General features: G+C 42.1%; 1 protein-coding gene across 1 annotated transcript in view; it reads left to right on the forward strand.

The window, feature by feature from the left end:
* Positions 1–4: 4 nt before the first annotated feature.
* MBOAT1 (membrane bound glycerophospholipid O-acyltransferase 1) overlaps positions 5–22,930 on the forward strand; it is a 57,075-nt gene continuing 34,149 nt past the window's right edge. The window contains exons 1-3 of the mRNA XM_085310034.1: positions 5–94; positions 22,241–22,386; positions 22,657–22,734. Of these exons, the coding sequence (XP_085166160.1) occupies positions 5–94; positions 22,241–22,386; positions 22,657–22,734 (314 nt within the window). The remainder of the gene's footprint in view (positions 95–22,240; positions 22,387–22,656; positions 22,735–22,930) is intronic.

Genomic DNA, 22,930 nt, shown 5'->3' on the forward strand with positions numbered 1-22,930 from the left:
CAGCATGGCAGAGGCGCCCGGCGCCCCGCACCGCACCACGGGCTCCACCCTGCTGCACCCGCTCAGCGCCCTGCTGGGCATCCCGCTGGACCAGGTAGGGACGCCGCGGCCGCTGTCCGCGAGCGCGCGCGCGGGCGCGCCCCGCCGCGCTGCTTCCCGTGACAGGCGGGCGCGGTGCCGCCGGCAGCGTTTTCTGGCAGACGCGAGCGCCCGGCGCGCTCAGGCGCTGCCGCCCGTGCAGGCCCCCGCCGGCAACGCGCGGGGAGAGCCCCCTCCCCCCCCCCCAACCCAGAGGGGGCCTCCGCGGGCGCAGGTTTCGGTGACGGGCGAGCACGGTGCCCACGAGGGCTGGGATTAAATTTGGGTCCGCGCACTGCTGCTTTCGCGCGACAGCTGCTGCTTGTTTTGCTCAAAGTCCTGTGTTTTTCCTGGCTGCTCTGGTGCTCGTAGCAGAATTCGCTCCTGCTAGTGATGCTGCAAGGCACAGCGTTGCACTAACTGTGAGAAAGTTTGCAGTGCCTGAGTAGTTCAGTGGCTTCAGCTGCTTTGGAATACGTAATGCGCGAGGGGACTCGTGCATCTGTCTTACGGGAAATCGTTTAATTCAGGCTGTGCTCTTACGGGTTTGCAGAAGGGAGGCACAGAGGTCTCTTTCAGCACAGCACAAGAGCCCGCTGGAAATGCAGGGAGCGTGTACAGAGATATGTAAAGCACGCAGGCACACTTAAAAGAAAGGCGTCTTATGGGAGAGCAAGGTTGTACAAAAAGCTTAAGTGTAGAGCATTTTTGGGGATGTTGTTGTCTAATCTTTTAGATGCTCCTAGTTAACCTGAGAGAGAAAATGTTGCTTTTTTACCCCTTTCTTTTCCCCATCCTTCTGTTGTGTCTAAAGCGTGTGTGCACCTGCTGTCCCTGCATTCATTCAGCGACAAGGAAGTCAGGTCTGGAAGCTGGTGCTGAAAAGTCTCTTCCAAACTGCTAGGAAGCTGCGCTCTGCTCTGAGAAACTACGGCAGCAGAGACGTTGGCCATAAAAGTCAGCACAAGGTTGAGACTGATGTTTCTGCTGTTTGCAGAGTAGCTGGCACTATGTGTCATTTTTTATTGTTGTTTATTTTTAAAGTTGAGTAAGAAGGGTGTCATTAAGTGYAGAAAGATTCAGCTCCCGCACACAAGCACTCTGATTTTAGCTGGTAATTCCCCTTTTCAATAGAAGGCAGCTTTTTGTGCCCAGTTTTGCATTTTTGGGGAATCTTGCCAGATGATTTAACGTAGTAAGGACATACTTACTCAGCACTCAGATCCTCAGAGAATCAGGGCTTATTATCGCCTATAAASTAATATTTTAATTTAGGAGAAGGGGCTTGAATGGTGCTGGTTTCCTTTTCTGAGTTATTCTGTGCCTAAGATTGATAGGGACAGAAACACTAAAGGAACAGCAAGTGTTTGCTGCTCCAGCTGGTTTGCAGCAGCATAGCATATATACAGTGCTAGGCCGACTGGGTCAGCAATCGGTGAATACCTGGCAAATGATGTTTTTGTTCTTTTTTTCCCCAAGTTTTCAGAAATTTATCCTTCCATTCAGTCAAGGTGCCGCAAAGACAATGTTGTCTGTAGGGGAGGAGAAGCTCTCGCCTCGCTGCTCCGGGCCCGAGGGCCCTTGCCCGCGTGGGGTTACGAGCTGCGGTCTGTGCCAGGGCCCCGTCTCCCAGCTGCCGACGGCGGGCGCCCGTGCGGGTTGCGAGCCGGGTGCACGGCGGTAGCTGGAGGGTGCGTGCCCGCCCTGCTGGCACCTTGCTGGGGTCTGGGAAGTGCCACGAGGTGAGGTCTTCTGGCTTGCTGGAGGTCTTACCCGGGAATTCAGAAAAGCTGCCTGGATTTGCAGGTTGAAATGCAGTTTTCTTCACCAGAAAATCACTTTTTTTTTTTCTCCCCTCCCAGGAGCCTACTTAATTGTCCCTGTGAGCTTTTAATGTTGTTGTTGAAAACCGCGTCGCCCCTTTGCCACTGCAGTGAGCTGGGCTGTGCCCAGCGCCCGGGACTGCTGCTCCCTCAGACGAGGAGACGCCTAGAAAGTTGCGTGCGAGCGACGTGCCACCGCTGTCCGCTCGGGCGACACGAGTTTTGACTCTGACCCGTAACGCTAACACTCGCGGAAACAAAACCGAAACGTTTCCAACCTTTGCGCTACGTGGGGGGCTTGTTTGCCGGGTGGGGCTGGTCGCCTGCTTCGTTAGGATGGGAGGAGGCTTTTGTCGGAGGAGAAGAACGAAGCCCGCTCGGTCCTCTGTGCTGAGCGACGTAAACCCCCCAAACCGCACGAGTTTGCTCTACGCGGGTCTGTCCCGGCCCCGCTCGGGGGCTCTCCCAGCCCCGGCTCGGCTGGATCGGAGGACGTGGTCTTTGCTTTGTCGCTTCGTGCCGGGGTTGCCGTGCTCGGCCTCTTGGCCGTGGACACCTAAACCTCCGCAGCAGGCGGGGGCGAAGCTGCAGCAACGGTAGATGAAAAATGCTTGTCCCATAATAAGCTGTAGGAACTGTAGGAAGCATCGATGGATAGGGAAATGTCATTTTTCACACGGGTTGTTTTCTTCATTTTAAAAATTACGACTTGGGTTTAAAAAGAGTGCAGAGYTCCAGTGGGTGTAACTCCTAGCTACGCTGTGCAATTGGCACACTGTTCACATTTTRTTTACTAGACAGTGTATTAACACGAGAGAATAGCGATGTTTTCTGTTTTACACGCTAAAATAATCACCACGTCTCAGTGTGAATTTGCATCTCTTTGCATAAATAATATATATAAATATAAATCATGGATGACTTATTTTTGAATTTAACCTTGAAATATTACTTTTTATTAAGAAGGGCTATATTCAGTAACAAGATTAATGAGCTCAAAAGAGGATGAAAAGACTATTTGTATTCAATTTATCCTCATATCCCAGAAAAGCAGACTTTGAAGTTTAGCTGACTTGTGTTCTAAAAATATCTGGCTAGGTCAATGACATATCTCCAGCAGTATTTGGAAAAGGAGGTGTTTTTTTTTCATTCTTGTCATATATGCCCAAATCACTGATTCTGGGATATCGTCCCTCCAGTACACTTGCCGTAACAATTGGTAAAATATGTGTTTTTGTTATGCATGCCCCAAATAACTGATTTTGGGACATTGTTCTCTAGAATAAATATGTAAGAAATGTTAAGTTAAAGATTAAACTTCTAATAGTGTAATTTCTGTAAAGAAAATGCATGTGTGTGTAAATACAGTGAAGAAATAAATATGCTATTTAAAGGTATGTTAAAGGTATTTTTAAGGGCATCATTAATGCATATTGAGTTTTAATCATGCCTTCCTAAGCTCTAGGCATCTCTAAAAGTTTTTCGAATTCAAAGAGTTAAGATTTTTGATAGAAAAAGTTTTACTTCTCAAGGTTATTCTGTTGCACAGCACACTTGATATTCCAGGTTAGCTAAAGCCTTGAAAGTACCTCCCCAAATGCAAGTTTTCAACTGCCCTATGACAAACTTTACATTTTAACAGGCTATACCCAGACCTACAGTACCAAGCTTGCTGACTTTCAAGGAAATACGTTATCGTTTCAAGGACTGTCTCACAAAAAATGTTGTTTTCTCATATTTACATCAGAGAGCTTCAACTTTGGTGTTTTTATTGATGAAGCATGCTGTCGTGCCCCAAAAGGGGGGAAAAAAAGTACATTTAAATTTAATTTTGGATGCCTTGGCTGGTTATTGCACACCTTATATTTCATTTTAATTCTTTCTCTGGAGCTGATCTGCATGTTTATGTCTCGGCAACAGTTAAATCAAACGCTCACTCTGTAGGGGGGAACTGTAGGGCAAATATGTGGGTCTCAGAATAGCTGAGGTATTGGAGGCACTTCCCCCATTCCTCGAGTTTGAATAGCTCTCTCCCACATCATCCTGATGAACTGGTTAAAAAAAAAAAGAAAGAAAGAAAAAGAGAGATACACTTTTCTTCCTTTTACAAAAATGAATACAAATTCTGGTCCCCAAATCAATCAGTCCTTGTATTAAGCATCATATTTTTCAGTTAACTGTTTTGCTCTCTGACTTTGGTTTTGATTCTACTCTTTCTGGCTAGTCAGCAGATTTGTTAGTTCCAAGCCTCTTTGCATAACTTTGCTAGTCCATTTTTGGGGGCCTGAAAAGACAAGTAAAAAATTTAGCTTTGTAGGAACTCAACAGACTTAGGCTAGGAACTTTAAGGCTCCCTTAATGGTCTTAAGTAGAGGTGTTAGAAGATGTAGTGCTGAAGAACAAACATAATTTTTAGAGATCAGGGCAAGATAACTGAAAATAAAAGTTTCAGTGAAGACCTGAGCAGGGTTAATACCTGATTTTAACCTGAAKAAAGTAACTCTGAGGCAACAGAAACAACTGTTCATGTTTGCTATGAACTGTGCTGTGCTTTGATTCCCTAATGCCAGTCATTCTGTAATTGAAAATTAAATGCTTTTATTTTCAGTGCAGCAATATTCTCAGGTTTATTGCCTCCCTGCCTGACACACCCTTAACTGGAAAAAATAAAGCTGTGCAACTCTTAGTTATTTGAGAAACAGTAAGCAAAAATGGAATTTGAAAGCAGCATTGTAATGCACATTTAAAAAGTGGTAKTATTTAGATTGCCAAAAATAACTCAACTTTGGTGCTTTCTGATTTTGTGTGTCCAGCATTTKCCAATTTATTGTCATTAAAGGGAAGCACTAGCTTCTTACCCTAATGCCRTAGAGGGCATAGTACTTTATTTATAGAACCAAGCATTGAGGCATAGTCTTGCTCGTCCTGCTGTGGGTCCCTGACTATATGGGTGCCCTGCGAGCCGGGCACAGTTCACAGTGTTCGCGGGCTGCACAGCTCTTCTCTGCATTTGCAGCAAAGGCTGTAACTCTTCTAACTTACCTCACCTGCTTGTACAGCGGCTAAGGTCCTGCGTGTTATTGAAACAGTCCTGAAATGGAGGTGTAGTACCTTCCAGATAATAAGACTGTGTCCAAAGTATGTCTTTCTGTTCAGATCAGTTAATGATAACAATTGCAATAGTACGTATTTTTCCTCTGTGTTGGAAATATGTGCTGCCTTTTTCAAGTGTTCTCTCCGTTGGGCTTTGCAGTCTTGGACTTCATTGCTGATGTCTTGATACTGTGCATGTAAATATTTCCACATCCTTTCGTTCCTTGAAAACAAAGTCTGTCCTAGTAAGTTTTTCATTTGGCAAGGGACAAAAATGCAACTGGAATCAGCTGCTTGCAATTTTCCCCATTTTATGCACTTTCCTCCTCATTTGTGTTAAACGAGATCTGGAAAGATAAAACTTAGTTCTGCATAAAATTTCCTGAAACCTTCTCTGCACATTAATCATGCTGGGACTGATTTAGTGGTGCGCTGCAGCTATTTATGAAGTTGTGATGAAGAAYCTCAGGCTCCAGAATAGGGGTCAAGGTAGCGAGCACACTGCTGGCTCTGTGCTTGCAGGGGAGACCCTGATGCTTAGGACTTCCTACATGTTAGCCAGCCTGGCACAGCTCATAGCACCCTGGCTGCTCCTCACCTCCTGGTACAGCTTGTGTGAATGGGCAGCTCTCAAGGTTGATGTGTCAAACTGCAGATGATGTTGGTAACTCCTGGGCAGGGAAGGCTGTTGCACTGGGCTTGGCRTCAGCACAGAGGTGAATCCAACCTTCTGTACTTGTCTGAAGCTGGACAAAATCGACTTAAAGGTCTGGTATCAACAGGCCGTGTTTCTCTTTGGAGCGAAACCCACCCCTTTGGTGGATGCTGTACAACATGACCAAGTATTTCCAGGGAACCAKGAGGGTACCAAACCTCAAGTCTCCTGGATGCTCGGGTAGTCTAGTGAGAGTATTTAGGGAGGGCTTCTAGAAAGTCAGGCTTGCTCTTACGACGACAGCCTGGTGCATAGATTGCCCTTGCCCTTTGCTGTCGGTGGCGGTGTTTACATTAACCTGTGGTTCGGATTAGGAGTGTGCTTTGGGAATGAACCCCTGATTGCCCCCACGTAGTGTGCTCTGCTTCACGYGTGAAGTGGCCCCAGAGCGGCTGCCTGGAGTGGCTTTCAGACGACACTAAGCCCAAGGATGCACTCCRGGAGCCCGCACTACTGCGCTGCTGRTAGGCGTCCAGGCTACAGCACCAGCGTAGAGCTGAACWGACACCCTCCAGACCAGGTATAATGTGCATCTGGGGTCCTCGGCACAAGCTGTTTTGCTCTGCAGATCCATTTTACCAGTCTACGCTACTTGCTAGACATAGCCGAAATCTCTGACATTCGTTTAGTGCTTTCTTCAGAGCTGGTCAGGCTTGTTCGGTTACTTTTGGGATGTGGAATCCAGCCCTCACTGTATCGGGTGTTCGGCTTGGTCACTCGGTTGTGGCTCTGCAAACAAGGAGAGCTGCACTTTCAGAAAAATGACCTTTGGTTGCTTCCCCCYGCAGAGCAAGGTGTGATTTGATCATCGTCCCTTTTTACCATCTTAATCTGTTCGTTTTCATCATTTTCTTTTTTTCCTGGCTTTAGGCCCTTTAAACAGCTTTGCAGAATTTGGTGAGCACCAAAGCACAAAAAAGCACAGACAGTAGTCTCTAACATAAATGTTTTTTAAAAACATTTCATTTTGTAGYTACTTAAAATATGTTGCATCCTTACTGGAACTGGATGAGAAGACATTTTTTACCATGTTTCAGGCTTTCCTCACAAGAGGAAAATTTCTATTCTGAATCAGGTTTAAAAACATACAAACAAACTCAACAATGTGAGTGAACAAAAATTCTGTGTTTTTGAATCAATCAAGTTGAAAATTCTGAAAATCTCCAAATAGTTTGCTCTCAGTCATTCCATTTTAGTAAAAATCTAAATTAAATATCATTTTTAAACCAAACTCAGATATTAACTAGAGAGTTTTACCATCTTGGAAAATTTCTATCACTATTTTTTTTTTTTTTTTTGAAGAGCAGAAATGGCAGTCTTTTCTCCAACAAGAATGAGAGTTAGTCCATCAACCTGTCACTATGTGGCTGTCACTATGCTGCAGATAGAAAATATTAGAACAGTTCTTCATCTTTGACTTCTACAGAAATAATCTGCCTCTTTCTAGATGTCTTGTCCAGGTGAGGTCTGAGGGCTCTGAACATTGTAACTGGGGTTTCCGGATGACTGGGTTGCTGGATAGCAGGARTGCTGCATATGTCCACTGTGCGCGTCCTCATGTGGATAAACTCTGCAGCGGAACTATGGTGGGTGGGATCCTTTCTGGGCATATGTAAGCTACCTAGATGACCTATCCAAGGACAAATACACCTGAGTGCATGTATCTGCCTGGAAAGTCCTGGACGAAAATACAGCAGTCCTATGAAATGGCCCCAAAAATTTATTTCAGGCCCAGAAAGAAACTTCAGCTGGTGGCTTTTGTGCAAAGGATGATCATTTGCTCCTTCAACATGCCCTGGTCTTGTGACAAAAGCTCTGATTGGACTTGAGCAATCTCCTCACTTTTGGTTTCTTGCTGGAATGTAGTTTGGAGGGGTATGTAGATAAGGGCAGGAATGGGGAAGGCAGAATGATCTGACGCAAGATATTTGAGGACCCACACCCCCAACATTTCTAGAATAACTTTCATGCTTCTTTTCATACTGCTGTGTATGGGGGGGTGTTAAACTTTTTAAAGTACAGTTGTGTAGAAAAGATTTAATTATTAACTCTTATATCTGAGTTAAATGGCATTAAAAGCTGGTGAAAGTAAGTTTTTTCCTGCTATCAGTTCAAGGGGGTGTTGAAGAATAGTATAGTATTGACTCTGTTTATCTTTCATGYGCACACAGAGAGGGCAGTTTCAAATCACTGACTCTTAAGGTTTGCAGTAGGTATCTACACCAGCAAATTCCAACTTGTAGATCAATGATTCATCTGTTTGAGAAAGAGGTATTCTTAGAATTGCTTTGTTCACTCCCTAGCACTGTTTTTTCTCTATTGTAAGTTATTGTTTCTCCAAATGACATTTATACTTTTTATGCTGCGGTATTTCTGAGAAGGTTTTGCGAATTATGCTGTTCTGAGGATGAGGAAAAACAAGTGTAGGCAAATGATTTGGATACAGTGATTTGGAAATAAAAGGCTTTGACTTAAATTCATTTTTTGGCAGCAGTGTGTTACATCCTCAGTGAGTTGCAGGCACTGCTAAGCACCCATGGTTGTTTATGCCTTTGTGTGTATGTGTTCATACTAATTCTCTTGAGGTCTGGACTGTGGTCTGGAGTCGCCACAGCAACAATAACACTACATCAGTTTGTTTTTTTGTATATTTTATACCAGTATGTTGAAARTGTAGGTATGTTGCTCTGATATGTTGTGAAATATGATAGACTCCTAAGAGAGGAAACATTTGTTTATGTTTTATTCAGGAAAATGTGTCTTTATTTTAGTGTTACCTTTAATGTTACTTCTCTGCTAGGGCACTCRTTCCTGATTGCAAGAGTGTGAGTGAAGAGAAAAAAAATGGGGTCAGAAGTTTGGGAAAAGGGAGGTTTTAGAGAGGTTCTACTAATACTAAACAAGAAATAWAATCAAGATTAGAATCAGGAAAAAGAGGACATAAGTATGTTTCTGTCCTGTTGTTGCACAAGTTAATGATGACTATGATGCTGTTCCTCTTTGCCATGAAACCAGAATGAAAATGCAAACAAGATAAATAGAAAAAGCACAGGGTAGACTTCATTCCTTAAACATGTAAAAGCAAAATGAGGGACCTGGCTGTTTGCTTTAACAATGTGACTGTTAAGATCAGTGGTGATCATGGTGAAAGTATGCAGGTGAGTGGATCTAGGACTTCTTCCTTCCATCCCCCAGCGTTTCTCCAGGTGAAGAGAAAAATGTGATAATGTTGAAAGGCTGCAGATTCGAGAGTGACCCAAATGAAGCCGTTTTTTCATGCAGTCTGTAACTGGACTGCGGAGCTCATTTCAACAGGATGCTGTGAAGGCCACGGACTTGGCCAGAGCTAGYGGGGAGTTGGATTTTTATCCAAAAAACTACGACTATCCAGAATATAACACTTATTTGCTCAAAAGGGAAGGCTTTGGAAGTACGTGCTCCTTTGCCTGCTCCGGGGCCTGCCGAGGAGACCGCTGGTGGTCACACGTCACCCCGGGCACGGGGGTCCCGGTCACCTCCAGTGGTCCCACGCGTGGTCCCACCTCCTGGTGGGCGAGCAGGTCCGTCGGCCAGCCCGTCGCACGGCTCGGCTCCCCGCGGGGTTTGTCACTGGGGCTTTTCCGCAGGGTGACGCGACGGGAAGCGGCGCGTCTCTGCGCGCAAGATCAGTCAACCTCCGAGAGGGCTCACCTGCCCGGCGTCCCACCTGTGAGGAGCCCAAGCTACGACAGTCCTTCTATTAGTATTATTATATATAAAATAACTGGCGCCTTACCCGCTTTGTCGTGTGTTCTCCTCTTGGTTGTCACCTTGCGTGCCTGACCTGCTTTTTTAACTGGTGACTTCATCCRTACGCTGAGCGTTTCCTCTGCGTTCGGCTCATGCTGTGCATCTTCAACGCTTCATTTGGGTGTTTCGTGATCTGCGTGCTGTCCTCGAAGCAATACCGCAGGTATTTCTGAGTTTCTTTTCCCTAGCTGTGTTCGTGTTCATAGTGTGTTTTGAGGAAAGCTAGTTTGGGGTTTGTGGTTGCTGTGCTTTTTTTCTTAAATCATAAGTTGTCTCTCTCTGGATAGTAGATACATCACTTTAATAATAATTCTAAAATGTAAGGGCTTTTTTTCTTCTGAACCGTTAAAGAGGAAAAATTGAGGTTTTTTCCTATTACCTAATGATCACTGTCCTTTGGGAAGGAAAGCAATTAAAGTTTGGCTATTGCTGACTGGTGACATGGCAAAAATACTCCCAGAGGAAAATAAAATACTGTGGCTAAGTAATACAAGAGTGTGTGCGTGCGTGTATGTTTTCTTTCCTGATACAGCAGTTATCTTTGGAAAATTTCAGTGTTGGTGTCTGAATTTCTGTCACACTACAGATAGAAGTATGGAACTGTATTGGGAGATACAAAGCAGGCAGCGCTTTTTAAAATGAAGCAAGGCAATAAAAAGAAAGTTTCCCCTCCCCCTTAAATTTAGTAAAATGTAAGTTTCTTATTTCTTTTTTTCTTAACTTTACTTTTCTTTATGCTGATTCACCCACGTGACTCTTGCTGATGCTATGTGTTTTCCTGTTAGTTTTTGTTTTGTTTTGGTTGCTAAGTTTGAGAACTAGGAAACCCTTTTTTKGGGAGGGGGTGGGAGGAGGTAGTCAACCTCTGGAGTTCATTCAGGGCATATGTTTTCAGAAAGATACTAGTGATTTCCAGGTATCTAAATCCACTGTCAGTGGAGATGGTTGATTTACAGGAAGTCCCGAGGACTTGCGATCTCCAAGTCGCTTGCTTTCAACCGTGTTGGGAGTCGAGCACCTAAAATTAGACATGCTCTGAAGTTCAGCTTCCAAAGATATTTGCTGTAGGTGTAAGGTGCTGGTAATACTGGCATGACCGAACAGCTGGCTTCRTTCCAGTCATCTTGCATGGTTCAAGATCCAAAATACATGATTGTGGTGTCTGAGCACGCTGCACTTCTAAGCAGAAGTAGGGAGAGAAAAAAGCCACGACCGGATATCGTGGCTGTACACGTTTTCTTGGTGGCTTCTCTTCCTGCTGCAGAGCTGCAGGAGTTAAAAACTCAGGCTGCAGCCCACATGAATGAAGGTTAGACAAACATATATTAAATACCGTGGGGCAATAATTTTACTGGTAAACTGTACAACATAAGGGAAGAGCAGAATTTTATGATTGTGAAAGCAAATGTCCGACGTTGGCAGTTATTGAGGCTTGCTAATTTTACRCCGTCACCACTATAGCAGATGCATGAAACAAAGATAGTTGTGCTTGAATAACAAAGCATGCTCGGATAACTATTTGGAAAGGGCTAAACAAGCAAGGAAAAAAGCTCTCGCTGAAAAAATTTACTTGCCTGCAGACGCAAGGGCTGCAGGCAACTGCAGAATGTAAAGTTTTCATTGTTTATAGAAACAAAGAAAGCGAGTCACTAACTGCTATGTTTGCAAGGATAATTGCCCAAGTATGAACTGGACGTGTGACTCCACAGCCAAATAAATGGCTCTAACTGTGGGTACTACTGCAAAAGGCGGTTTCTGCTTGMGTTCCTTCCCCTGGCCTCATGTTCCTGTTTTCTTGCTTGTGAAAAAATATCAATTGTGCAGCTGCACACGTTTTTCTGGCTGAAAATTAACCCTACAAATAAAAGGGTTGATTTGCAGTTGATTTAGCTCTATAATCTGCCTGGCCTGAAGGAGGTGGAGGAGAAGGGAACCCGTAGGCAGTGGCACTGAAGGAAGGCAGAAAATTCATTACCTTCTTGTGCGTGTAGAGCTGAGCTTCACAGCAGATTTTCCCTGGCCCTTACTGGTGGCTTCTCGAAACCTGTGTGTATCCTCTTTTCCCTATGAAAAAGAATTCATGTAGAAAGGTAGCAGTACCTCTTTTGGCAAGTGCTGTGCCCTGTGGAGATGGAAAGGCACAGTGGCAACCTGCAGCGTCCCATAACTTGCTAGGTAGCAACATGGGCAGAAGAACGTAGCTCTTCACCTGTGTGTAGCCATGGACCATGAAGTAATTTTTAAGCTCAGCTGAAAACATTTTCCTCAGTGTTTCAGAAAGTTCTCCTCTTCCTCTGTTAGTACTGTTACTGGCTGTTTTGGAGATGTAAAACTACTTAAACAGAGGACAGGAAGAACTGAGGTTTGCAATACCTTCTGCTTGTAGAAGCAGGAAACTGTGTTTGACTACACCTATTAGATAGAAACGTTGTTAACCTACAATTCTTGCACTATAGATGCTAGTAATTTTTTTCAGAAATGCATCCTGATTGGCACTCCAGTTTTTTCTCTTCTATTTCAAGCACTTGAAGCAGGCTTGTTTTATTGCAGAATACCTTCTTGTGAAATATTATGCCATTTTTAGGTGTCTTTAAGTGGTAAACTAAAAAGCAGAGCACCATAAAAATTTCACCTCTTACATCTAAATGGAAGTCCTTTTTCATAGTGTGAAGTTTTCTTTTTCCTTCTGTTAATGCCTGTAGTACATCCTTTTTATTTTCATAAGTCTGTACTATATATTTCTACACCTAAGCTTATCTATCTAGATTTTTTTGTAGTCAGTAGAAAAAACAGTTTCTGACATATTTCTTAGGATTTGCTGAATTGCAGCCTCAAATTGCCTTTTTTTTTTTTCCCCAGTGATGATGATGAAAAGAATTTAGATGGACTAACTCGGATATCAACATCGTTGTTTGGATAGATAAATTCTACCCCTTTTTGGAGCAAAGCCCTTTTGCACAGTTTTAAAGTATGTCCTAATAAACTAATTTTTCAGTGCCCTTGCACTCAGAGCATGGTTTTAGTATTTAATGCCTGATGTTCCAGGTTTTAGATGTGGAAGGACCCAATAAATTCTTATATATTGCCATTGCCGTGTCTGAAAGATTTAGTCTTTGATCAAGCCACTTTATTTCAAGGATGATGTGCTTAAATTTAACACAGTGGTGACAGTTTCCACAGTGTGTGTATGAGAACAACTTTCTTTTGGTTTATAGTAACTCGTAAAGTTGTCACTTTCTTTTCTCTATTGATGTTTATTTCTTCACTGGGTGCTATCGTAGGGATAATAGTGAACAAAACTGCTCTGTTTGTATTGGTGTGTATTTTTAAAGACCACTAACCATTTTTCTATAGAAAAGGAAATGAAAATAGAATTACATAGACATTGCAACAAGAATAATGAGGCAAGTTATTTTAGACTTACCAGTTCCCATTCTAGTGAAGGATTGCACTTAGAGCTTATGGTTTTATTTTTAAATTGGTGGATATTTGCAGTCATTGGGATTTCATCTGGCCTGAAAGTTAAGCATGTTTTTGAATTGTAGCTTTAGAAACATTGCTTTAAGGATCCTACCATTCTTACATGCCTGCAACTCCCACTGGTATTTGGGGAATATAATTTACATTGTAGCTGCAGAATGGCTGAGCATACATATAATTGTGTGTATTATGTTCTTTCTTCATGTTTTAATTAATCAAATATATACTTATGTCTGTATTACTTAATGAAAARTTGCTTGTTTTGCTGTGCTGTATTCTAAGTTTTTAAAAAATACACCTTTAATCTGGCAAAAAGGTCTGTGTTGACCTGTGTAGGAGTGCTACTCCTAGCACTGTTACTCTTGGGTTATTTACTAAAGAATACTAAATTAGAAAGCAGGGTTTAATCTCCAGAGCAGGTAGCACTTGAGGCTTGGAAACTGGAGCTAGAYGTTATCTGATCCAACCTGTTGCAGCACATGGAGCCATGCTTCCTTTCTGTTGCAGCCTGGTGCCTGTAGCAGATGAAGTGGTAGTGCTGGAGGRGCAGGGGCTAGATGAGTCTTTGGAGATGTCCCATGAAGATAACTACTTGRGCTTGGGAGCATTTATCATCTACCAAAAAAACATTTGGGAGCAACAGCTGTTATCCAGGAATTARTTTCTGGGAAAAGGGTGAGTGTATTTAACGGCACGATGTGATAGCTGTGAAAATTGAGGCTCCAGGTGTGCGCCTGAGCAGTGCAGCTGGTGAAGCCAAGGGGAACAATGCTGTGGTGGTGTCCTGGCCTTGGGGGATTGCTGGGGTGCCAGGGACTTTCAGAAGAGGCTTTGCAGGCACCTGCTTTGGTGTGTTTTACTCTGCTAGMGTTGTTGTTCTCCTTGTTTCTGCGCATTTCTTCTTCAGCGGCTCTCTCCTAACTTTAATACACTTAGATCAGGTCTCGGAATGGACCCTTCCAGAAGAGCTGGAGCGATGTAAAAATGTGCTGGTAAAATAGATACGTTCCCTTGGCATCTGTATGGATCTGATGCTTAAGCGAGGAGCCTAGGAGAGAAAAGATGCCATCTTTCCAGAGAGAAGTAAGTTCAAGATCCCAGTGACTTCTGACATCCAATGGATTTGTTTTATAAAAGCAGGAGTGATAGTCCTGGTTCTTCTTGCTGTCAAAATTCCTGTTTGGATAACTACATTTTGCTCTGCTCTTCCTTTTCTTATTAAAATATCCTCCATATCTTGACCTGCTGACTGTGGCCATATTCTAGTGTGAGATACAGTAGCTGCACAGAGGTATGTGAAGTTTTTCTTTCCGAAGCAGTCTTTGGRTGGAAGGGGCTGTAATTACTGTGTTACTTCACTGCTGTACAGTCTGGAGAAATGAGGCAGCTCTCGTAACAGTTGAAGTGTATTCTGTTTAAAAAAAAATCCTGAGTGATTGAAGGCTCCAACTTGTTTGATTTTACTCCTGCTTCTTTTATAGGTAGTATTTACTACTAGCTATCCTGGGTACAAAGAAATTTCATCATGCTGCACTTTGGCATTGCTCTCTCATTGGGAGAACAGTAATTACTGAGTTAGGGGAAGTGGCAGAACATCATTGCTCATAAACGATCACTACTTAAACATCTGTTCAACATACAGAGTAGTTACAGTTCAGTGTAGGAGTTGACAGCAAACTAAAGCTGTATTTGGATCAGGTCCCTGTGTTAAATTTATCAACCATCAAAGGTATGGGTGTGTAACTTAGCGTTATGTTGTAGAATTGACTTCTCAAGCTTGCTTTTTACTTAAATGTTTTCCTTTTTAAATTTCTGATGACTTAGGATTTAATCTGTTCTACAGCTATATTTATGTGTCCTGATGGTGATTATTCTGCTAGTGGCTTCATAGAAGTAATCCAGAAAGAACATCTGTTTCAAGTTTATAGTCTAAATCATGGAAGGATATTTGACTCTGTAAGAAGAGAAACAGCAGAATTTACCCAGGAAAACAACACAGCAGGCCAAAGTACTGTCAGTTTGGCAAATTCTGCGTTACCATCTCTGTATTCAGAATACAGCAGCAACTAACAAAGCCATGGCTGTGAGAACTTAGTGCTGTTTCTGAGAATAATAATCTTAAGACAATAACAATCTTAAAGTAATTGTGTATACTCTTTTCTCATGAGGGTATTTCTCAAGAGTTCTGTGTTCAAACCTTTGCATATGCTTCTTCAAAATCTTCCATAGGACTCCTAAAACGCAAATTCAGAGAAATGAGTTGTTTCAATATAATGATGGGAGAGATTTAGTTTTTCAGTAATTGTATCACTATTTCCCTAATTTGAGTGAATTTGTCTCCTATCTGATCCATACTGTTGGCAATTCGCAGTGTCTCCATGTAAACAGAAAATACAACATTTTGCGAGTTGCAGTGTATTCTGATTTATTCTCAAATACCTATTTGTGCTGATTCTTGGTGAGTGAGTTCTGTGCAAAGAGATATCACTATGGGCTATAAGGGAAGCTACACAGATGATGTTACAACTATTCATTTCTTTTATAAAAGCCTAAGTCAAAATTCTGCTAACAGTGGGAAACTTTCCATGATTTCTGTGATGATCTCCCTACTTTTTAGAATATATGTCACCTCCCTGGACAGAGTTAACTATCTCTGCAGAGAATATTTGTCCTTAGGGATCATAAAAATAGTCTAGGAGATCAAAATATTTTGCAGAATTCCAGTACCAGATATCCTTGAGATGATCTGATTAAAGAATACTCCATCTCTTATTCTTAACACACCCATTTCAGTTTTCACAATCTGGATGTTGCGAAATGCTGTCAGGGCAGCAGGTCTATTTTTCAGCATCAAAGCAGAAATGTCTCTAGCAAGATGAACTTAAACATGCTTGTTTGCTAGGTGTCTATGATTACTTGTGCAGAAGAACTCTTTTAAATAGTTATTACGCTTCTGCAATTCTGGCATATGCTGTGCAAAAAGAAGACATAATCCTGTAAGATGGGGCTGATCTGTGGCTAGGGGGAGTATTTTATTCTGGGGTCTCCCTTTCAGAATGGTTTGACGTGAGAAGGACTTGCTGTTACTAATTTCTGTTAATATGGTTCCTTATGCTTTTCTGAGCGCTGACAACAGCTGTTTGGTGATCTGTGTTAAGTTAGTTAGTGAATAGAGTACTTTTTCAGTTTACAGATTGAAAACCTGGTAACAGTCTCCTGTACAAAGGACCAGTGGCTCATTAGCAGATAGAACCGAGTATCTTGCCCATGTGCTAGGATTTCATGCCTACCACCAAGGCACACTGAAAGCACTGCTATTTGCACACTCTCCTTGCTTGGCATACGAAATGGAAATTTCAGGCTTTCCTCTCTGATTTGGCTGGTAAGCACAAAGCCTGAAATAAAAGTAGAGGTGTCTTCTGTGATTTATATAATCTGAGGACAATTCACATCATCCACTACCTGTTGAAGCAGGCATGGACCTGAATGCTAACTAGGAATATTCTGGCACCCTGACTGTGCTGAGATGCAGCAGTATCTCCACCTAAAAAGATGAACAAATGTGCAACATGCCTGCTTTAGTCCAAGGGCTGTGTATCGTGGAGGACATGTGTACCTCATCATCAAATAAGTGACAAGTTATCAATGTGAATTTATCATATCCATTTTCATAGTGAATAAGAAGTAGCTCAAATTAATAGGAATTTTGCTTGCAGAGGTACTGTCTGTTTTGGCTAACAGACTTAATTGCCATTTAGAGTTTGGAGAGAACTGTGTGGTCAGTTTGGTATATCCTCCTAGATTTTTGGAAAGTGAGATCGGTTTTTCTGCAAGTATAAGGGAGGAAAAAAGTGGTAAAGGAGAAGCAAAGTATTTTTGTGGTCAGAGTAGAATGCAAGATATTTCTTCCTGATACTTAACTATGGGGAAAATGTTAAAAGCACTAAAATAACAGACTACTTACTTGAACTTGCTTGTTGTCTCTGCTTAGGGTGTGATCTGCTAGCCTTCAGATGCCTATTACCACTCCTTTAAATAGGGAGATTTGCAGATGGTGTGATCGTGGGATGAGTGGGATGAAACTTCCTGAAGTGGGTGATCAGTAGGCTACTGTGACCTATGGAAAGCCGTAACCAAGAGTATTTGTAGTGATTTAGTGAAAGGGTGCAAAGACAGAGACACCTCCTTCTAAAATTTCTGTTTCCCATTCCAAGAACTTCTAGTTAAAAAAATATTTTCCATCTTCTCCTTTTAAGGCTTTTGTGTTTTTTTCACAATCATTTTCCAAGGCTACCACAAAACACATTTATCTGTCTCCTTCTAGAGGTATGATCCAAGGCTTTCCTGTTACAGGAATTTGACAAATTGCTACCTTCTTCACCTAAACATGGAGCTAGTTTGTCCCCAAAAGAAAAGGTGATAACTGATCCCATTCTGTTACTGACAGTGGGCTCGTTTCTCCCATGAGTTTGATTTTAGCATTAAAAGTGTAGGAGAATCTCGAAACCATTGTTTGGTTATTCTTAGGTCAGTGTGATAGATGCTTGGTCAGCTGGTTTGACCTGATTACTACCTTTGTATAAAACTCAGATTTGCAGGCTAAATATCACTTTGAATTATTCCTACTACAGAGTTTGAATGGATAGAGGAAGGAACTAAGGTTTAGTTTTTCTTCTTCATTCACACCTTACATTTAGATGCTCTGGATCCGTCTGGCTTTTTAAAGCCGGGACTATCAGATATTGAGGACTTCTTTAGCCAGGCAACAGTAACAGTCARTCCAGTGGGGCTGGAGCGATTCCAGGTTTTCTCTGGCTCCAGAAAGGCAGATACCTCACTTCTGCGTTGCGAGGCTGCCTTCCCCCGGCTGTGACCCAGACGGGAGTCTTAGGGGTGCCCGTGCGGGGCACTGTGATGAGCTTGGCTCTCTGACCTCCAGAGTTTAATCATGGAAAATGAAAGGAAGATAGTATCTTTCCAACCTTTGTTTTGGCAACAGATCGTGTGCTGTGATTCCTGATTTTATTACATCTTTCTTGTTAGAGCATGGAAGAAAATGGCTGTGTAAGAAGTAAAGGTATGTCTCTACTGCTGGCGAAGTTGAAACTTCATGTGGAATAAAAGTTCAAAGGCAACACTGTATGGATATGACTAGCAAAAACGTAAGTTAGAAATTACTTAAATCGTGGTGGGTCAGAATGAAAAAAGTTAATTTTTGGATCATTTATTTTCATTTTCCATGCTATTTTTATGAGGACACTATTCATCAAAGTTCAAAAGTCCTCAAATTACTGTTTACAAAGTGTTTTTAGCAACAGTGGAAATAACCAAAAGAGAATAATGTGAACCCTTTCCTCTTAGCGAAGGGAAAGGGAGGAGAGTGTGACCGTAACTTGATCTTATGATTCAGCACAACATTTCTTGAAATTTTAGGGATCCGTTTACCTAAGTACCTCAAATACRTATGGTAAAAAGCGAAATTCCCCTTAAATGGAATGCCGTACAGTCACTGTGAAGTGAGCAGCGTGTGTGTGAATGAATACGTACGTTTACAATGTTGCATATGAGTGGAGGAAGAGAGGTGATAGTCAAACAAAAAACACTCGCATCCCTCTATCATTCTGTAGAGGATAGACCAAATCTGGGCAGGTACCAAAATGAGTGCTCAGACTGAAATACAGAATTCTGCCTTCCAGGCAGAATAAGCTTTAATAGCACTAGCAGGGGAGTCCCTCAGTTTTACTGGTGTCTGATACTTGAGTTGCATTGCGGTCCAGCTTGGGGGGGGAGGGAGGGGAAGAAGAGAGAAAAAAGAAAGAAAGAAAGAAACAACTTCCCTCTCTTTGTTTGTGACAATTTGAGGTTAAGAAAAGATTTGTGCCTGGTTTATTTAAGCTTTCAACTTGGCTCAGTTAGGCTCGTAAGGGATTGATATTCTTCGGAAATAAATATTTTTCTGTAATTACTCAACACCTCTGAAAGCTGGTTTTATGGTAAGCTATATGCTAGACTTTGCATTGAGCTCTGTACAGCCAAATCTGATCTTCAGACTGAACACCATGGAAATCAGAATTCTTCTTGTTGCACTTGGTTTTAGCGGTGGATAGATAAAAGAAGCAGTGAAGTTTATGCTATTTTTTTTTGCAACAGGTACCAAATGCTTAGTAGATGACAGGAAGGTTTTGTCAGTAATTGTCTGCCTATTTTTCTTATTAGTTGGTGTCCCTTTCCCAACACCACTGCTGATGTATCCTTTATAACCAATTGTGGTGTTTGTAATGTTCATATGTTAGTAAATACAGTGTTTGTAAATACACTTCCTATACATGCTGTTATTTTCTCCAGTAACATTATAGGAAAAAAAAAAAGAAAAAGAAAACAGGGCTTGGTGCTGTGCTTCTACCTTATGAGGTTTAAAAAGCTAGAGCCAGAACATTCATATTTGACATCCTATTTTGTACTGTTCAAGGAGAAGGTGTCACAAGGCAARGCCTGGGAGGTAGGTATTTTGTGGGAGACAATCCACAAGACTATAGTTCTAAAAATCAACAAACCCTAGTGATAGACAAAATAAAACAAACAGCACGTTGTATTTAAGAGTAGTGTTGTATTTATGGGTAGTGCAGCCAAACATGGGCATAGGGGAAAGGGAGATGGAGAATTGCAGAGGAGCTTTGGTTGATGCAGGTGAGAAGGGAAAACCAGCACGAATCTTGTCAGCCGGTGAGTGGAAGTCTTCTCTTTCTGCATTTCGGACTGCATTTAGTTATTTATTTATTTTCATCAGGGAGCCGATCTTCCGAGCAGTGCATTGAGTGCAGCCTTCTCACTTCTTTAATGCTGTTGTGATTGTGCAATGTCAAAGGGCATGCGAGAATCCTGATGTACATTTGTGCCCCTTTGACACTTTCACTTGTCACTTACGGTTCCCAAAAAGGAAAATTGATCTTGAGGTTTTGAATCAGATCTGTAACTTTTAATGGTGTGTTRTGACTGTTACTCTGCAAGCTACTTTCTCCCTTATATCAGTACAAAAAGGGTAAGTGGAAACTAGAAGTTTCAGATTATTGCTTGCTGAATAAATTAGATCTGTGATGTATGGCTTCTTTGCAGAAGCAATCTGGAAAAGTTGAAAGCAGAATGGAATGTAAGGCTAGGGTGGACTTTTTATCCTGATATAAGGATTTACCCCAGTTCCTGCAAAAGCAGCATGTGGAAGAAATTGTCTCAGCTAATTTGCACAACAGAATGAAGATGTGTGGCTGATGTGCTACTTTTCTTTAATCCAGGTAGCCCAGGTAACAAATGCCTTGTGGAAGGGATAGTATTGACTAGCCACTGAGTACGTACACAMGGCTGCTCTGGTGTTGTATGCTGTGCTAGTCTCTGCTGCTTGCTTTCTGCTGCTCTGGTTACCTGTCCTGGCTATATAAATACTATTCTGAGCATCTGATGTAGGATCTTACACTCTCATTTTACTGTGTGTRTATACCCGTGAAGTCCCAACATGGTTAACATCTCACTTTCATCCAGTTATTGTACATTCAATCTAAAAAAAAAAAAAGAAAAAGAAAAGAAAAGAAAAAAAAGAACGATTGCTTTTTTTTTTTTTTAACTGATGTAAAGCTTCTGTGAATAATACTGCACAGAATAGGGTATTGTCTTTTAAACAGTCATCCACATGGGCTTCTTGGACTGTTTGCTCTTTCACTCTCTCTCTATACTGGATCTGAGGGCTTCAGCATGCCATGAAGCTGAGCTTCACTGTGTATACCAATATAACTGTAAGTGGGAGCAGGTTGAGGTGGATATAGGTTTGCTGAATAGTTGTTTTGGTGCATCCATCAGTCTTCATCACTTCCATAAAAAGGATACAGTCAGAACAGCCTTGCAGGGGAAATGCTCTCCTCAGACATTTTTTGCAGTAAGTTTGGCTATGGGAAGCAGGGGGAGAGAGGGGAGCTAGTATTTTGAAAATAACTGTATTGTAGTAGGCCAAGTGACAGTTTGGGATTTGTGCTATAGCTTCTGATTTTTATAAAACTGGTGCAGTTTTGCTCTCCTCCTTTTAAAAATCTTTCCTCAAGTCTTTGCACTGATAAAAGAAATTGTGTTATACAAATAAGACTTAAAGTAGTGTCAAGGTGGGAAATTCCTAATTATTTACTTTTGTGTATAGTTCTGCTTCACTTTATAAATGCTGGTAGTTTACAAGAGCAAGAAACAGAAGATACTGTTCCTGACAYGATGAACTAAAATCCAGCATATTTACATGCGTAAATAATTGCATTCCTGCATCATAGAAATAAAAGAGCTGCAACAATGCAGCTAAGAAATCTCTAATAGAAGCATTTGCCTGAACAGCACTAGGTTGGATATAGTCCACCAGAATTAAAGCAATTTGTGGCTGTGGTGTCTTATTAAAAACATTGTAAATGTTTYTGACAATAAGTTTGGTTGGATCCAACAATCTCTAGACAGCGAATGTGTCGGAGGATTTCCGAGTGCAATATATCATCTTGTGCTGAACAGATAGCTTTGGATAATCCTCTAATCCAAGTGATTGCTTAAATGTTTCACTCTAAATAGAGTTTTGCTCGGTCTGTGATGACTTCCAGCTAGAGGCCTCAGAGCAAATTAAAAGGAAAAAAAAAAAAGAAAAGAAAAGAAAATAGATTGCAGCTGAATTAAGTGAGTGATCAGCTGCCTAAGGCCTGGGCTGGGCTCACAGCTGTGGGATCCTAGTGCTGTCCTGCTCTGCTGGAGGTAGCTCCAGAGCTCTGCCGTTCCTCTGAATTCAGGGATTTTTGCTGAGGCTTTCAGAGAGTAGGTAACTGGAAAAAGGCAATTCGATATGGGTTTTGCTCTGAGGACACTGAAGCCTCTGCTTGTCCTTGTGTCTGGTAGGAGTAACTTCAAGCCAGAGGCAACTTGTCCTCCTTGGGCACCTGCCTTATGGTGCCTTCTCTGCAGGGCAGGTGAGAGCCATGCAGACCCCCCCCCGCCACTCTGGGAGCTGGGGCCAGCTCTCGCTCCTGTCTGAGGTCTCAGGTGGCCACATGCTTGTCTAATCTCTTCTGCTAGCCAACAGAAGTTAGCACTGGCTCACAAGTGAGACTTGCAAGAAAGAAGAAAAGATTAATTTCCATTACTTCCCCCCACCTTTGTTGGCTCTACTCTTTATTGTTCTGAGAACAAAAATATTCCCCCCTACCCTGCCAAAGAATCACATTGTTTTGTTTTGTTTTCTTTTCTTTTACAGATCAATTTTGTAGCCTGTCAACTGTTTGCCCTTTTGGCTGCTTTTTGGTTTCGTATTTACTTGGGTCCCAGTCATGCCAGTTCTGCTGTTCGCCACGCATTTGCCACCCTCTTTGGAATATACTTTGCTGTCTTCTGCTTTGGGTGGTGAGTATTTAATCACCAAGTAGACAAGAATTGGTTCCATACACTTTGAGCAAGACTGCTCTTTCTCTGACTCAAACACATTGACAGCATCTGGTCAGTAAGTGTTAATGTATGTTGAATGTTCATGCTATAAAAATGTCATTGTGATAATCCATGGTTAGTGATACTCTCCTATGATGTAGCATTTGTGTCATTTGTGTGGAAAAATATTTCCTCAGCCGCTCCAGCTTGCTTAGAAGTTTCTTAAATATTCACTTTGTTGTCTTCAAGGTATTCCATACATCTTTTTGTCCTGGTGATGATGAACTATGGCATTATGAACATGGCGAGTATTCCAAACATCCACAGGTGAGCATATGTGGCTGCAAGTACAGGGCCTTCTCCTCTGGACAACTTCCCTCCTTTCATCCAGAGGTGTGAGGATTTTTTAATATCACCTTCTTTTCTCTCCTGCCTTTCTTTCCCAGTTATTTGCAGGAGGTTTGTTTGTTCAGTTACAGAATCATCTATAACTTCATTTTGTGTGTGTGGTTTTTTTTTTTTT

Source organism: Rhea americana, unplaced genomic scaffold (assembly GCF_003343005.1).
Source record: "Rhea americana isolate MKP2758 unplaced genomic scaffold, rheAme1 scaffold_31, whole genome shotgun sequence".
Taxonomy (NCBI): Eukaryota; Metazoa; Chordata; class Aves; order Rheiformes; family Rheidae; genus Rhea; species Rhea americana.